Raw genomic sequence first — 17,868 nt, 5'->3', positions numbered from 1 at the left:
GCTCTCGGTATCTTTCCCATCCCGCTCGTGTTGCGGTCGATCACAACATTGCGAGGTAGGCAGTCTGTTTTTTCTCCACTGCGAGACGACAATCCTCATCATACCAGCTGTTTTTTTGACTTTTCCGAAAACCAATGGTTTCGGTTGCAGCTGTACGTAAGGAGTTTGATATGCCGTCCCACAGCTCCTTTATACCGAGATGCTGATGAGTGCTCTCAGAGAGCAGGAGTGCAAGTCGAGTAGAAAATCGTTCGGCTGTCGGTTGTGATTGCAGCTTCTCGATGTCGAACCTTCCTTGTGTTTGTTGACGTGTGCGCTTTTCTACACAGAGGCGGGTGCGTATCTTAGCTGCTATAAGATAGTGGTCCGAGTCGATGTTGGGACCACGAAGAGTACGCACATCAAAAACACTGGAGACATGTCGTCCATCTATCACAACATGATCGATCTGGTTGCGAGTGATTCGATCCGGGGACAGCCAAGTAGCTTGATGGATTTTCTTATGCTGGAATCTAGTACTACAGACGACCATATTAAGGTATCTTTGATCACTTCGTCCTTCTCTTCCGTCGGGGCGTGGGCGCAAATCAGCGATATGTTGAAGAACCTCGCTTTGATGCGGATTGTGGCTAGACGTTCATCCACCGGAGTGAATGCCAGGACTCGACGACGGAGTCTCTCTCCCACCACGAATCCCACATCGAATTTGCGCTCCTTTATATGGCCGCTGTAGTAGATGTCACAAGGACCCACCTTCTTCCGTCCTTGTCCCGTCCATCGCATTTCTTGGATTGCGGTGATGTCAGCCTTTACTCTTACGAGGACATCAACCAGCTGGGCAGAGGCACCTTCCCAATTAAGGGTCCGGACATTCCAGGTGCATGCCCTTATTTCGTAGTCCTTTAAACGTTTGCAGTGGTCGTCATCAAAATTGGGGTCTGTCATCCGAGGCTTCTCACTTTACCTCGCCTCCAAACGGATGTATGTTGGCTACCCAGAGGATACTTGGTCTAAGACCGGAAGTCGTGAGCTGCTTGAGCCACATGTAAAAGAATCGTTCCTGGCCACTCCCAAGTGAATGACAGTCAGAAACTTTCCTCACTTACGTGAACTTCTACATATGACTCCATCCTCTATAATCTAAGTCATCTAAATTGAATCCTAATTGAAAAGTGGCAGTTCTCTCCAAGAGAGACCTGTTGAATGCACTAAGCTGATGTTGTTAGCGGTTGTAAATCTAGAACGTTTTCAACGCAGACTCAGACTACAGCATAAGATAATTTATACCCACCCACTGAAGATTTTTTGAGGTGTGAGACATTTCATTCTGACTTCATTAACTTTCATTCCAATCAATTCAAAACCACTTTTTACTTTTTAAGAGCCCCTTAAGTTGACTGAATGAGTTTTGAATTTTTTTAACTCATTTTTTTTTAGATGAAAATATGAAAAAGCCTTGCGATGCGCCTAATTGCCTCCAGTTGTAAAACTTAACTCTAACGTTGTGAAAATCACCACTGATAACTGCTAAGATCGGCCTGGCACGATTCCGAATACTTTGGCGGTCGGGGTTTGACACCGGTATAAATGGGGTATCGGGTGAAAGGGGAGGCTCTCCAGAGCAGGAATATATATAAATATTCTTTATTGGACTTAAAGTTTTTGAAATATCATGTTTAAAAGTCCAATTTTTCTATAAATAACGCATGTATTTCACATACTGTAACGCTATTTCGTCACATTTTTCACTTCACATATTGAAAATTACACTATTAACATTCAATTTAATTCAAAATATAGATTTATTTAAGGTCTTTTATGCAAAAATTACTTATTTAAAAAATCACTTAGCACACTAATAGCTGAACAGGTTTCTGTGTTTACAATTATGTAGAAGCCGAGCGTTGCCACATGTTAGAAACCATAGATGATAGATTTTTTAATGACTGAGTTTTATTTATTTGCATATCATAGTTTATTGTCGTAGAACTTTCTTCTGCATCAAGTATGAATAACAAATCTTTCCAGGGATGTCCGAAGTTTTTTTCGTGTAGAACTCCTTTCAGCACTGGCCCTGGTCGAGCCAAATCCGGGGTGTCTAAACTTTTATTTCGCGTAGAAGGCCCTCATCTGGCCTTATCCTCCATATAACAAATAATCAGATATCAAGATATATAGTCTAAACACTTCTTATTCTTAACTGGCGTAGGAACCGCTTAGGCGATTATAACCGAATCCACCAGAGCGCGCCACTCGTTCCTTTTGCTTTCTATTTGGCGCCGACTGGAAATACTAAGTGACACAGGTCGCTTTCCAACTGGTCTTTCGAACGGAGTGGAGGTCTACAGGCTTCGAACACTTTCAAAGCTGAAGCGTTTTCATCCATTCGAACAACATGACCTAGCCAGCGTATCCGTTATATTCTTATTCGCTGAACTTCAACTATGACTACAATGTCGTCATATATTATAGCACATACAACTCATTGTTCCATTGCCTTCGATATTCGCCGTTAGCAATTTTCAAAAGACCATAAATCTTTCGTTTCTTACGAAAACTTCTAGCGTCGTCTCATCGGATGTTGTCATCGTCCAAGATTACGCACCATAAAGCAGACTGGGAATAAGGAGCGACTTGTAGAGTTTGATTTGGTCCGTCGAGAGAAGACTTTACTCTTCAATTGTCTCGTCAGTCCAAAGTAGCACCTCTTGGCAAAGTGATTCTGCATTGGATTTCAGGGCTGACATTGTTAGTGTTGTTGATGCTGGATCCCAAGTCACGCTGACTGTTTGTTTAATGACAGTCTGAAAAAAGCAACGGCGCAGCTGTACACTCTTATAGAATATTGTACCTTCTCTATTTAGCCCAGCAGCTCGTATTATTTTTTCCAGCATCAGGTTAAAGAAGTCACACGATAGCAGTCACCTTGTCTGAAACCTCGTTTGGTTTAAAACGGCTCGGAGTGGTCCTTCCCGATCCCGACGGAGCTTTTGGTATTGCTTAACCTCAATTTACACAGCTGTATTAGCGGGGATAACAAATTCAGACCTAGCAGCATAGAGGCAGCTCCTTTTCATACTAAATTCGAAAAAGAGGTGGTTTATGTAGATACTCTTTTCACGGGCCTTTTGATTTTGGTGCGTGGTGAATATCTATGTTGTAGACTAGATCGCAGATTGTTGGGTCTCCCTTTTTTGGATTGGGCAGTGTACACTTAAGTTCCAATGCTTTCTTTCGACCGTAAGAACTATTCACTTCCGCTTGCTAATATATCCCATATGGGATCCAAATCAGACCAAAAATTCTTCCAGCGCCACCTACCGAATTTTTGTGGTATGAACATGTGTTAGTTGATATGTGAGATATATATAGTTCACCTTCTACCGAATTTTCACCTACACATCTTACATGTTCATTTACTATTAATACAGTACTATAAATAATTAATGCAAAATTTGCAGTAGCTGGCACTTAAAAATGAGACTTCAGCAGTTACAAATAGTCGAATGGCTTCATCAATAATTCACTTCGCCAAAGTGTTGGTGTATAAGTAATTTACAAGTGTACTTGAAAGATATGCAAAGTAAATAAAGTACACCAACAGCAAACAACTACAAAAGGTGTTAGTTAATGCAGGAATCAAGAATTTCGCGCGCAATAACGCCAACTCAACTCAATTCATTCGAATGAATGCATAAAATTTACCACTTGAAAAGCTGCCTGCACACATTTCTTCACGCGAATATATCTATATTTTGTTAATAAATTCACATAGAATTGTTGCGAAAATATACCGTTAAATATATAAATATGGAGGAGTAGTTATTTATGCGTTGAGTATGCCTGAGTACACTCTACTTGCCCGTACTGTAACCATATATAAGATTCGTTGTAAATATTCTTGTTTTTATTGTAAATTTACTATTAACAAATGCAGCAATAATTTATGGTAAAATCTACTTTTAGGCGTAATACACAGCTATGCTGTATTAAGCGCGGGATTTTGTGCGCGCTTTTTAAAGTCAATACAACTTAATGAGCTTATGCCGCTGTGTGTGTTTCTTGTTTATATATAGCTATATAGGATATGGATTTCTGTATGAGTTTGCCATGCATGAGTGGGTGCATAAGAGGCTTAAAAGAGTTGGCGAAAATTTCACTCTTAAGCAGCAAACTAAATTCAACAAAGTACTCAGCTAATTTATTAAGCGTGGGTTAAGCTGAATTCACTGTACGTGGGAAGGGAAGCTGGCGAAGGTAGTTGTTACTTTGTATACAGTTAAATTTTAGTAAAAAAGTGTAAAACGGATTTTACGAACATCCTTTTTTAATCACTAAAAAACTTTTGACTATAAATATATGCCGTTAAGGTTTAAACTGGAATTCTCTGGTTCCACCGGAGCTGTACAATATTATCGAAAATATAAGAGCAGTTTATGTCCCGGAACCTCCTACTATTTCTTAAACAACACTGTATATTTCAACCAAGAGCGATTTCACGCTCCCATCTCTTTCACTCTCTGCATTTTTCTGTCTTCTCTCCAAGTCAGTTTTGATGGACGTCTCTCGTACTCTCAAATTTCATCATGCGGTTGTAGAGAAAAGTTCTCAAACTCAGAGCCTCGTCAGATACGGATGACTGATTTTTGGTGCAAATCGTTGAGTCAAAGTAAAAATGAAGAAAATCAAAAGCGAACCCCTGAAATAAGTGATCACTGTGACAGTTATATTGGCCCCATCAAAGCACCTCAAAGAAATAATCACCTAATTTTGATAAAGAAGGGGAAGAGAAAACCAAAATATCTTTACAGATGGCGCGAATCCAAAATTTTTAATCGAGCTAATTCTTATCCATCTCTTTGCTATGAACCTCTATCTTAATGTAATTTTTCTCTCTCACCCAAAAACAGCAAAATGAGGATCGTTTCACAACCGTTGAACTGCCCGCCAGCGCTAAAGTGCCAAACAACAACAGCAACGTCTCAGCTGCAGCCACCACAAGCACCAAAACCGGCGGCAATAGCGGCACCAGCAGCACACAACACAGCAAAGCCATCAGCATTAGCATTGGTGGTGATGGTGGCGGCGGTGATGGACCAGGCGTACCAACCGCCTGCGAACCCATCGATGTAATCACATATCCACCGACCACACCAACCACACCGGCGACCAAAGTCGCCATCGGCGGTGGCGATTCCGGTGCTGCGCTGATTGCGCTCGACACCGGCGATCCCAATGAACCGGAGCGTGGCAATTGGACCGGCCGTTTCGATTTTCTACTCTCACTGCTCGGCTACTCGGTGGGACTGGGCAATGTGTGGCGCTTCCCGTATCTCTGCTATAATAACGGTGGCGGTAAGTTGAATATTTGATGTTCGAAGTTTGAAACAGGGAAATCAATTAAGAACTTCACCTAATTACATTAACATCCATTAACTTTGTCACTCTGAATGCGGCACACATAATATCTCATTAGCATTTCTAATACATATGTATGTACATATTTCGCTTTTGTTTCTTCTGTAGGCGCCTTCCTCATACCATTCACAATAATGTTAATTATCGCCGGTCTACCGCTGATGTTCATGGAGCTCTCATTCGGCCAGTATGCCGCTTTGGGGCCTGTGGCCATTTATCGTCGCTTCTGTCCGCTGTTTCGTGGTCTCGGCGCTGGCATGGTTATCGTTTCGGCCATTGTAATGCTCTACTATAATTTGATTATTGCCTGGACAATATTCTATATGTGCGCTTCATTTCGGCGGCAGTTGCCATGGCAGAATTGTGAGACTGCTTGGAGCACTGAAAGTGAGTACAAAAACAACTATTACAACAACTGCTTTAATATGACTGTGTAATTTAAATAAGTGCAAAGATTTGTAGCGAATTTCGCTGTAAAATTCATTAAGACTTCCAGTGCCGCCTTCACTGGCTTGCAAGTTTTTGGCGGAGGTTTTAAAGTTAATTTAATGCTTTGTAGCTTTCAGCCGATTAAGTGAAAAGTATTGTGCGGGTGTCTTAATTAACTTATAAGTTTACGCTTACGCTTACGTCTATAGAACAGACTTCGCGCTTGTTCAGTGTAAAACACTAAGAATTTGTAAAACTTCCTCTTAATCGGTTTGTACAAGTACAGTAGGAATGTGGAATAGATTTGTTGAAGAGGGATTTGCATTTTTTAAATCTATATAAATACTTGATCATCCATAACCCGGCACTTTTTGTGGAAAAGTAGCCTAACACAGAGTTAAGCAGTAATGCGATCCTCAGAAGCTTCTTTGTGAGCAAAAATTTAGCAAGTATCCTTTCGTACTCAATTCTATAAGTTTTCACGCTTATATTAGGTTGTAAAATATCCCTTTCGTTTTTTTTTTGTTTTTTTGTTCTTTATTCAATGTTTTTTTGTTCTTTATTCAATGCTTTATAAAAAGTTTTACAGTGATCGGATTTAGTTCAAATATGCGCCGTTTCGTTCGATAATCTGTTTTTATCTAGACGGCAACTTCATATACCTCCCTCGTAGAAGCCTCCTCCTTATTTGCGAAGAACTCGGACATCCACTTTTCACAAGCTTCTTTCGAGTTCAACTTTATAAAACCAAGGGCGTTCGCCATGGACAAGAACAGTTGGTAATCATTTGGAGCTATGTCCGGGCTATAAGGTGGATACGATAAAACCTCCCATTCGAGCTCCCGAAGATTTTGACGAGTCATCAACGAAGTGTGTGGTCTGGCGTTGTCCTGGTAGGCCAATTCTGGACGATTCTGGTCAATAGCCTGCTTCACGTGGTCCAGTTGTTCGCAGTAAATGGTAGAATTAAACGTCTGGCTAAATGGGAGCAGCTCATAGTTGATGATTCCCTTCTAATCCCACCAAACACACATCAAAACTTCCTGGCCATCAATCCCGGCTTGACCACTGTTTGGGATAATTTAACGGCCTTCGACCACGACCGTTTTCGCTTGATAATGTCGTATGGTATCCATTTTTCGTCGCCAGTCAACATCCGCTACAAAAATGGGTTGAGTTCGTTCCGTTTCAGCAGCATATCGCAGGCATTGATTCGGTCTAGAAGGTTTTTTTGCGTCAAATCATGCGGCACCCAGACAACAAGTTTTTTTATGTATCCAGCCTTCTGCAGATGATTTAAAATGATTTGGTGAGTAACTCCCATCTCCTGGGCGATGTCACGAGACGAAACATGCCGATCTAACTCAATGTTTTCCATAATTTGGTCGGTATTCGTCGTCACAGGTCTTCCGTCGGCTGGCTTATCCATTGTGTCGTTTTCACCCGCTCTGAATCGTCGAAACTATTGTCACTTAAAAGGCATATATATGCACATCAATATAAATAAACGAAATATAAGTATAAGTATTGAGAAAATCTAACTATTCCATTATCAACCCACCTCCCTTCATAACCCGCAACCACCGTCAACATTATCAATGATACCCGCTCGCTGGAGCCTCGTCAACAACCCATATAGAGCGCATTGTCGCGTCTTTAACTCATCGCTATCGATTTCTTGTCTCGCGTGCTCAGAATGTAGAAAGCAGAAAGTGTGTAACTACGGAAACGGAAGTGAAAAGTTAGCAATTGCCCATGCGGAAGCATTGAAATGTAGAGCGCGTAGACAAAAGCGCGCAGGCAAACTGCCATACGGACAGGAAGGCAATACAAAAGCGCAGAGACTCGCAGGCTCACAGCCTCCTGGTTGAAGGGCACACCAAGTACAAGTACATACACTCACACATAAATTCAGTGAGATGCCGTAAAACGTGCAAAATATGTGGTGGGATAAATCGTTTTAAGGCTGTTCGCAGTAGATGTTTGGAATGTAACGCTCAATGGCAATTAGAAAGCACGCAATGCTGTTAAGCGCCGTTTCTTGTTTGATATTGAGCGTTGCAAGGATCGCCAACAAACGATTATTCTAAACATCTACTTTGTCCTCAGTGTACTGAGAAAGTGCAGATCAAGATAGAGATAATGTGATTATTATGTCATAGACGAATTAAAAGTATAACTTTTCGGGTAACATTTTTAATTTGAGTACCTCATTCTTATAACCTTTAATTAATAGGATTTCTTAACTTTCTTTAATAAGACACCTTTTTACGAACTCTCTTCATTTATTTTCTTTTTTATACCTACAAAATATTATATTTGCGGAAAAGAATCGTCAGAAGATATTATTTGTAGAAACTATTATCGATTCTTAATAAAGAGTAAATTATGTGCGCTGATTTGACATGCTTCTTTTAACACAGTCTGTATATGGAATGGCATCCGTTCAGCTTAGGAGCTCCAGTGATCAATGATGTATTATAGGAATCCACAATCATTGTAAATTGCTTAAAATGTGTCTGTTGAGAACATGTTCACTCAACTCAATATCGTAGATTTTGACTTTGGTTGAATGTTTTATAGTATAGTAGTATGGATCCAGTTGAGGTCTTAATAGGAAAAAAATATTTTCACAATCCATAAAATGAGACCCAAGTATGGATCCAGTTGAGGTCTTAATAGGAAAAAAATATTTTCACAATCCATAAAATGAGACCCAAATAACGAGTCACCTATTACTTCTTCTGTTTGAGCTTTACCGAAATTTCGTTTTGCTCTCCGACGATCTGTAGCTCCCGATGTACTACACCCAATTAAATTTATCTTTATTATTCATTCATGCTTTATGAAGAATAAATATAAAAACTAAGTTGCTCTAATCATGCTCGATGTATATGCTTCTTATATGCTCTAAACCACTTAAAAGGTTTCATTGAAAATTCCAAGATTGCATCCTCGAGCAGTATCAAACTAGGTTTCTGAGAAATTTAAATACGCTAGGTGGCGCTGGTGTGACTTTATTGCTAAAAATCATGCTATTGGCCAGCAGTACTACTTTCTTTCAACTCATTGGTAGGTAAACTGTGATGATTAGAATATGCATATATGGTACATATATACACATATATAATAAATAAGACGTCCCACGTCCCCTAGGCAACCTTTATACATCATATATTAAATACCTCACATTTTTTTGGTTAAACAATTGATTATAAATTTCAATTAATTTTCAAATTATAACGCACTCAGCAAAAATTAACGCACAGTAAAACCACAAGAGTCACACCCAACTCATACAACCTACTCAGTAGGCTCACCCTCATACCCAAACTACTAAAATAATAAAGAAAGTAATGAATAGCTTGGAACAACTGACAAACGCACAACTGAAGTAAATATGACGTCATGAAAACCGCGAAAGCATCGGTGAAATATTAGGCTTTCGTGCAACAACAACAGCAACAACCTTAAATAATATTGAGTGCTTTTTTACTGCAATTTACTTATTTTATTTTCACTTCAAATGATGAAACACTTGAAAAGCTTCAGAGTGCCTACTGCGCTGGTCTTTCGCTGGCAACCAGCTGCGGTGCGCACTTGACTTAATTTGACTGAGCCGCGTTGGTGAGATGGCAATAGGAAGTTTAAAAAAACAACAACAATTTCATAAAAAAATAGAACAAAGAGTGAAAGTGAAGATGATGGAGCATCTTAAATGCTTTTGAATTGTTATTTACCCTCACAGCGTGGGGCACAACTTCATCACCGCTGCGTTGAAGCGATTTTCACAAAGTTAAGTGTTACAAAATGTGGACTGAGTAGTAAATATATAAGCAGATCAAGGAAACGCTGCGTGCCACCGCCTATATCTAGTTCTTTTCATTTCTGCTCTATTTCATTTGCCTGCCATGCCTACTGCACACACGCACACACGCAGCGCCACAAATCATAAATTATTATTTCGCTTTTTGAAAGCAACTCAAACTTTAGACAAGTCGCCGTGTACGCACCCGGCCGCCTGCCTGCCAAGCGCCATTGTTTGTGTGTGTGTGGCTAAATACTGAAAGAAAAACGTATTTATCGCCCTTCGTCCTTTCAATTGCTCGGCATTCATCAGCAGCTTCCTTCCTTATGTTCTCACTTCCATGTGCCCCGCAGTTACGCCGCCAGCTCGCAATGCGAAGGTGTGCATTTAAGAGCGTTAAATTGCCGTAAACAGCGTTCTAAAATTTATTAGTGGGAGGAGTGTGCGGTGTGGGGCGCGTTTTGTGTGGTGTCTGAAAGTACTCATTTGAAGGTTATTATTTTTTTAAAGCACTCACTTCATGTATTTAAATGACTTTAATATTTGTGTAAATATTAGTTCTGCACAAAACTGAGTTTCCATCTGAGTATCTATGTAGCGTGGTTTTATTGGGTCATCACTTGGCAGTATGTTGTTCAGCCGTATGATCAGATATTATCTATCTCTCGTTTCTAAATTATATAGTGAATAGAGAGTCCATTGATTAAAGACTTTTATAAACTTGAAACACATTGAAACTTGATGTTACCTTTAGCTATGTCCGAACTGGGTTTAGTTTTTCCGAAAAAAAGAGCAAACGAGCGTCCAAAATAAGTAAATTTTACGAATTTTCTTCAGTACCTGCATGTTGAAATTGAACCAAAATACACTATAGTTTAATATGTTAGTATAGATCCATCTTGTGAATTCCCGACAACGGGGTCCTTTACCTTTCTGGCGGATTAGAAAGTCTGCGGCTTCTTCAATAGGTGAAGTTCATTCTTTCGACCGTTCCTTGGACTCTAGTCGAATCTTTTTAAAAGTTTGGAAATCATGACGTCATATTTAATGAAAATGAATAGAGTAGCAATTCGTAGCTTAATTGGGTCATTTTCACTGTACCCACTGCCTAGTGGCGTAATTAAATCGACCAAATAATTTGGCATAGTAGATCCCGTTCGCCCTTCTCCAGGTATTTAATGGAGTCCACAACTTGTGATGCCCAGAAAACGAAGCACTTCACCTTTCCGGCCGATTAGACAGTATTCGGCTTCTTCGATAGTTGAATTCTATTATTTCGACTATTCCTTGATTTCTGGTGTGTACCAGTGGATCCATGTTCCATGTCCAATCCAATTCGGCTGATTCGAATAGTAACCACCTACGTAAATATACTTATCAGACGGTTCACGTAAATTACTATTATATACATACTAAAATATAGCTCAGAATCCTAGCAAAGTGAAAAATGACAGATTGCGCTCATCTCAGCAATAACGGAATTATATGTATTCTCATTGCCTACTCGGCATTGTGAGTATTCATACAAACCAGGAAGCTTTGATATATTCCTCAGTCAAATTAAGGTCTTCCTGACATGTTTTTAATGAATATTCTAACTTTCTGAAGGTAATTGAAAATAGTTTATTTATTTTTTCATCAACATACATACATATTTCATGGTTCTTGTCTTATTTTATTAATCTTAACAATGTTCCTTTCACTTATTGTCTTCTTTAGTAGAGAGCGGCTTTATCTGCTGATTTCTTTCGAGTCATCCATTATGTTATTGGAACAGTTCGCTGTCATTCGTGTTCTGTTATCTTAAAGCTTTTGACAACGTTGCTTTGTTGTGATTTCTACTATAGTACACACAGATATTATATACTCCTTACTTAGAGGATGGATGGATGTACATACAAACATATGTATGTCTTCATATACCTACCCACTCATTGGCTGTCTGTCACTTTCCATTATAATGGTTAATTTATAACGTTTTCGTAGGTGTTGGGTAGACATGAATGCATGTATCTATGTGTATATTTCATTTATATATGATCATCACAGTACCGTTACAATACTATTTACAAAATACATCATCGAAATAAGCTCTCCGGAAAGACAATACAACAACAAAACAATGACATCAAGAAACCCAGCTTCAACTAAAGAAGCTACAACAACATCTGTATATAGGTGGAAACTTGTGTTTTCCGTAAAACATTTTACTAATTTATATCAGTTATCTGGAGGCTGTGCCTCAATAGCAACTCCCACTTACAAAGACATGTGTATATACATACATATGCTTGTAAATATTTACACTGCCACAAGTACTCAGATATTGTAGATATGCAGCAGTACTACAGTCCCCTAGTATTATATCTTCCACATACACGCACATCCATATAAGCACACATAAATTGTTTATCATTTGCTATAGACCCTCACACATTTCACACACTTCTTGAATTCTCTATCACTTAAGCTACTCAGCAAAAGCGTTGCTTCGTCAAGCTATTTGTTTTTTTTTTGCGCTTTTCTTCTTATTATGTACGATGTATGTATTGCTGTTATTATTATGATAATTGTTGCATTTATGCCACTATCACACACAGTTTCAATAGTGTCTGGCGTGTAGCACGTGTATGTCAAATGACATGAAAATTAAATGTCCTCACAATAAAAGCAAATGACAATGGTTAGCTAAATTTCGACGAAGTGTAGATCACAACGAACATATAAGTATAGCGACATTCTCTAAAAGGATGTACGAGTCCACGTGTATTATAAACACAAAAATATATGAATATATTATATAAATGCTTCAGAGCAAATTAAATTCTGAATAAATTGCTACAATGACTGGAATATTTATTAGCTAAAGAGTATGACCCAAAACCTTTGTATGTCCCTTTAAATATTATATATTCCCTTTCTTATTCCACTCAAATAATCACTACAGCATTTAAAGAGATATCTTAAAGTACTCTGACAACTCAATTGGTTTTATAAATATTGTGAGACCTTAATGGCTGGGGAACATCACATTCAATGCAATCAATATTTTTCTTAATATTTATAATATTTTCCTTAATACAAGTTGTCGACCACAGAAAGCCAATTAAGCGTTCTAATAAAATCCAAGAAACTCCACTTTTCATTATTTTCCCCGTTCCGTCTTCCATCGTCAGTATAAATTTAGCATTTCTATTACAACTCTACCCTTTCTTACAAAAAAAAAAAATTATATAGACCGTTTACTCGACAAATTTAGCGAATATGAGTACGTTCCTACATTTGTTATATATCGATATATGATATTCCTATGTTACTCAACTTCGTAGTAAAATCCTACCATCTTATCCCAATCTTATCACGAAACAGATCGGATCAATTGGTCCAGTTTTCGGTCGGAGCAGATCGAATCGAATGTAATTTTTTATGTAATGGTCTTGTTCAAACTTATTGGTTCAGCCTTCGGTTTCGTAATGTCAAAGTTCTCAGAATTGAATGTTTCTTAGGCATTTATTAGAATCCGATAGATTAGAACTTTGAAAATTTTGAGTCTAAAATCCAGAACAAGTCGCTGAGGGCCTAACTTTTGTTTTGAGAACATAAGAGCCCAATTTTTTGTCAATAATATTCCTTCTAAACTTTCATATTCGGATCTGTAGGTAGGACTGAGTCTAAAATCTAGAACAAGTCTCTGTGGGCCCAACTTTTGTTTTGAGAGGATATCAATACAATTTTGTCAGGGATATTTCTCCTAGCCTTGAAATAGTCTGATCCGTAGATAATATTCCCTTAGGAACATAGAATAAGAGCCTCAATAAACCATGACTAAAGAGTTAAAAAACTCTTTCCATATGCCATACACATCATTATTCTTAGATAAGCCCATTTGACTCAAGTTCGTAGTAAAATTCCGGAACCCAAAACTAAATGTTTCTGCTTTCGGGTTCGTAAAGTCATAATAGGCATAAATTGATTTATTCGAAGCCAATAAAATCCAGAACAAGTCTCTAAAGACCTAATTATTGCTTTGAGAGAATAATAATCGGATCTGTAGATGAGATTATATTAACAACGGAGAAGAAGAGACTCAATAAATGATGAATAAAATGAAAATAAGGACTCAAAAAAATTCTTTCCAGCAATGATTTGTCATTTATGAATTGAATATTTAATGCGCCGATGTCTTTAGAGTATAATTTTATTCAACGGAATCTACTATTTATCTGACATTATTCCTTAGAAATATAGTTATGAAATCCGGGATGGACTCACTACATTTGTAGCCACCAATAGTTTCGAGAACCTACCAATGTTAGATGTTTACTCTAGCTATATATTCAAATCTACTATAAGTCAGAACAGTCCGAGCCGCGAAGTGAAGGCCTACTCTTCTATGCGCCATATAGTTCCTTTGCAAACCTCATTCTTCGTCATTTCCATCTTATCAATTCTTCAAAACTTTTTAGATTGAATTTAAGGATATAAATTGCACGCCCCAAATTTAAAGTGAAGCTCGAAACTGCAAAGGAAAATTAAAATTTGCACATAAACCTTTCTCTATACAATAATATATACGAACACACAAACTTATGACAATAAATTTAAACCCTCGACATTGCGAAAATTGTGAAAACTCAAACTCAACTCTGTTGATATTTACATAAGCAAATGCTGATTAAACAACATCAAACAAGCAAATGAATTTGCGTCCGCCTTCTAATAGATTTTCGATAATTTTCTGCAAACCAAAATAAACTCCCAACAACCGTCTTGCCTTAGCTTCTCTTGATGGTGAACTCACACCACAACAATCGCTTGGATGAAGATGTAGTCTAGCAGCGTATGAATTGATTAAATTCGGAAAGGAAAGTTGAAAAAGGAAAATGAAAATTGTTCAATTTGATGTGAGGTTGTGAGGAGTAGTGAGGTTGGCAGAGGGTACACAAAAAGTTTAGACACAGCAAAATATTATGTGTGGGGTTAAAGGTGTGTGGGCGTCGTGTAGAGGAATTAACAGTGAAGCCGAATTCGCGTAGTGAATATATTTTCTTTTATATTTCGATAATATACAGTATTGTGCAAAAAGTTTGCAGTTTACATTATTCCAAATGTATCTTGCAACTCTGTTATATGCTTACCGACATTCTATTCGTAATTATAGGGAGCTGAAATTTTCTTTAGTGAGCGAATATATAATATAATTTTCTGTTAATAAAATGAAGATCTTCATCTAAGAAACAGAAGGGACTTCGTGTACGGAACATTGTTATTTGACAAATTCACATTTCCTTCTTCAACTTTCTCTCCAAAAATTCATACTATCGTCGTTAATCGAAAATCTTTTATGGAGAGCTAATAGATGGACAGTATCTTCAGACCATCTCGATCTGTTTGCACAAACTTAATGACGTCACTTCAAAGCACAAAGCAATGACGTCACTACTAGTGATACGAACAGATAATTTCGTCAGGTTTGCATTTCAATCATTCTGGCCTTTAAGCGTCTTAAGACATTAAGCATCTTAATCCTCTTTTTACATCCTATTTCATTCCAATAACCATAAATTTTCTATTGAATAAATACAAGTAATTATTAGCTCGCATTTTCTTGTGGTTTTACCAGTTCTTGTGGCTTCATTATTGTGTGCCTTTATATATATATTTGTTACATAATCAATGGCTTGGAAAATTACAGTCTAATCAAATGGTCGTCATCCCTTTTCGCATTAAAAGATCATAATAATAATGAGCGTGAAATTTAATCGGTAATTACTTATGTTAACAGCAACCGAATTCTCGAAATTATACTCTATATCATTCCAGTATATCTACATAATTTGTATAATATATGTATATAATACAACAATAACGGTATTTATTAAATATTGCGTTAGCTGGAATATTAGTTTGACGTCTCGCACTTATTTGGTTACTTTCGGGTAATCAAATTTAATTCTTCGATAATTAGCGCTTAACCAATTACTTAACGGGGGTGAAATAGCTGCGCAGAAGAGTAGTTGAGTTAATGATAAATTAATAAGGTTAATTGAGTTTAAACGACAATTAAATGAATGAATTATTATGAAGAATATAATTGAATGAAGTTGGGACATTCATGAGACATTTCAGTGATTTATTTAATGAAATCCAGGAAATTTTTAATATTATATATTTTTAGTAACAAAAGTGGCTTTTTCTGGATAGTAACGTTTCAGGAAAGTAGCCTCAAATACGTACTATACTTAATGATCCTTTGAAAAATTTTGTATTGTAGAAACGAGATCAACTGGAACCATCGGATGTGTCTTTCTCTCTTCCTGTCTATGTCTCTTTTGGTCTGTCTCTTTTCCTCCCTATCTTTCTGCCACTCTCGTTTCTCTCTCTCTCTCTCTGAACTAATATCAAATGTATAGTCAGTGATATATTCGTTTTGATTGTTTCTCTAATGGAATGTGCAATTTGGACGAAGCGAGAAAGGGGGACGAGGTCAAATGTTCACTTTTTTCTGGATTGTCCCGCCTTTGCGAGATCAAGAAAGAGATTTCTCGGATCTCATTTTTTCGGACAACCACAAGAAATATAGAAGTGAAAAATCTTTGCAGATTTGTTGTATGTTCAAAGTGCTTTGTCGAATCATAATACCTTTCCTAGGGGGAATCTTGATTTCACAAAAAACTCCATTTTGGGTAACCCTCCGAAACTAATACGGCTATGTAAACTGACGTTGAGCAATAGCAAAAGCTCCGTCAGGATCGGGAAGGACATCTCCGAGCCGTTCGATATCAAACGAGGTTTCAGACAGGGTGACTCTTTATCGTGCGATTTCTTCAATCTATTACTGGAAAAAATAATACGAGCTGCAGACCTAAATAGAGAAAGTACAATTTTCTATAAGAGTGTATAGCTGATGGCGTACGCCGATGACATTGATATCATCGGAAGCAACAACCGCGCCGTTAGTTCTGCTTTTTCCAGACTAGATAAGGAAACGAAACGTATGGATCTGGTGAATGAGGACAAGACGAAATATCTCCTGTCATCAAACGAACAGTCAGCGCACTCGCGTGTTGGCTCCCACGTCACCGTTGAAAGTCATAACTTTGAAGTTGTAGATATTTTTGTCTACTTGGGAACCAGCGTTAACAACACCAACAATGTCAGCCTCGAAATCCAACGCAGAATCACTCTTGCCAACAGTTGCTAGTTTGAACTGAGTAGACAATTGAAAAGTAAAGTCCTCTCTGGACGAACCAAAATCAAACTCTACAAGTCGCTCATTATTCCCGTCCTGATGTATGGCGCCGAAGCGTATACGATGACAACATCCGATGAGACGACTCTTGGGGTTTTAGAGAGAGGTTCTGCGCAAGATTTATGGTCCTCTTAACATTGGCAACAGTGGATACCCCAGACGATAGAACGATGAGTTGTACGATTTATACGACGACATTGACATAGTTCAGCGAATCATGTTGTACGAATGGATGAAAACACTCCAACTCTGAAATTGTTCGATGTAGTACGCGCTGGGGGAAGCCGCGGAAGAGGACGACCTCCACTCCTATGGAAAGTGACCTGGCGTCACTTGGTGTTTCCAGTTGTCGCCAAAAAAGCAAAGAAGAGGAATGAGTGGCGCGCTCTGGTGGATTCGGCTATAATCGCTTAAAGCGGTGCCTACGATAAATATATAACGGGTGATTTTTTTGAGGTTAGGATTTTCATGCATTAGTATTTGACAGATCACGTGGGATTTCAGACATGGTGTCAAAGAGAAAGATGCTCAGTATGCTTTGACATTTCATCATGAATAGACTTACTAACGAGCAACGCTTGCAAATCATTGAATTTTATTACCAAAATCAGTGTTCGGTTCGAAATGTGAAATCCGCTTTTTTATCGACAAATTTTGTTCAGCGATGAGGCTCATTTCTGGTTGAATGGCTACGTAAATAAGCAAAATTGCCGCATTTGGGGTGAAGAGCAACCAGAAGCCGTTCAAGAACTGCCCATGCATCCCGAAAAATGCACTGTTTGGTGTGGTTTGTACGCTGGTGGAATCATTGGACCGTATTTTTTCAAAGATGCTGTTGGACGCAACGTTACGGTGAATGGCGATCGCTATCGTTCGATGCTAACAAACTTTTTGTTGCCAAAAATGGAAGAACTGAACTTGGTTGACATGTGGTTTCAACAAGATGGCGCTACATGCCACA

At 38.2% G+C, this 17,868-nt stretch overlaps 1 protein-coding gene across 1 annotated transcript in view; it reads left to right on the top strand.

The window, feature by feature from the left end:
- The window catches only part of LOC105218018 (serine-rich adhesin for platelets), a 134,681-nt gene that overhangs the window by 94,316 nt on the left and 22,497 nt on the right, over nt 1-17,868 (top strand). The window contains 2 exon segments of the mRNA XM_054232702.1: nt 4,911-5,355; nt 5,527-5,805. Coding sequence (XP_054088677.1) covers nt 4,911-5,355; nt 5,527-5,805 — 724 coding nt within the window.

Source organism: Zeugodacus cucurbitae, chromosome 6, assembly GCF_028554725.1.
Source record: "Zeugodacus cucurbitae isolate PBARC_wt_2022May chromosome 6, idZeuCucr1.2, whole genome shotgun sequence".
In the NCBI taxonomy this organism is placed as follows: domain Eukaryota; kingdom Metazoa; phylum Arthropoda; class Insecta; order Diptera; family Tephritidae; genus Zeugodacus; species Zeugodacus cucurbitae.
The sequence above is the reverse complement of the archived record's forward strand: the minus strand, read 5'-3'. Positions and strand labels throughout refer to the sequence as shown.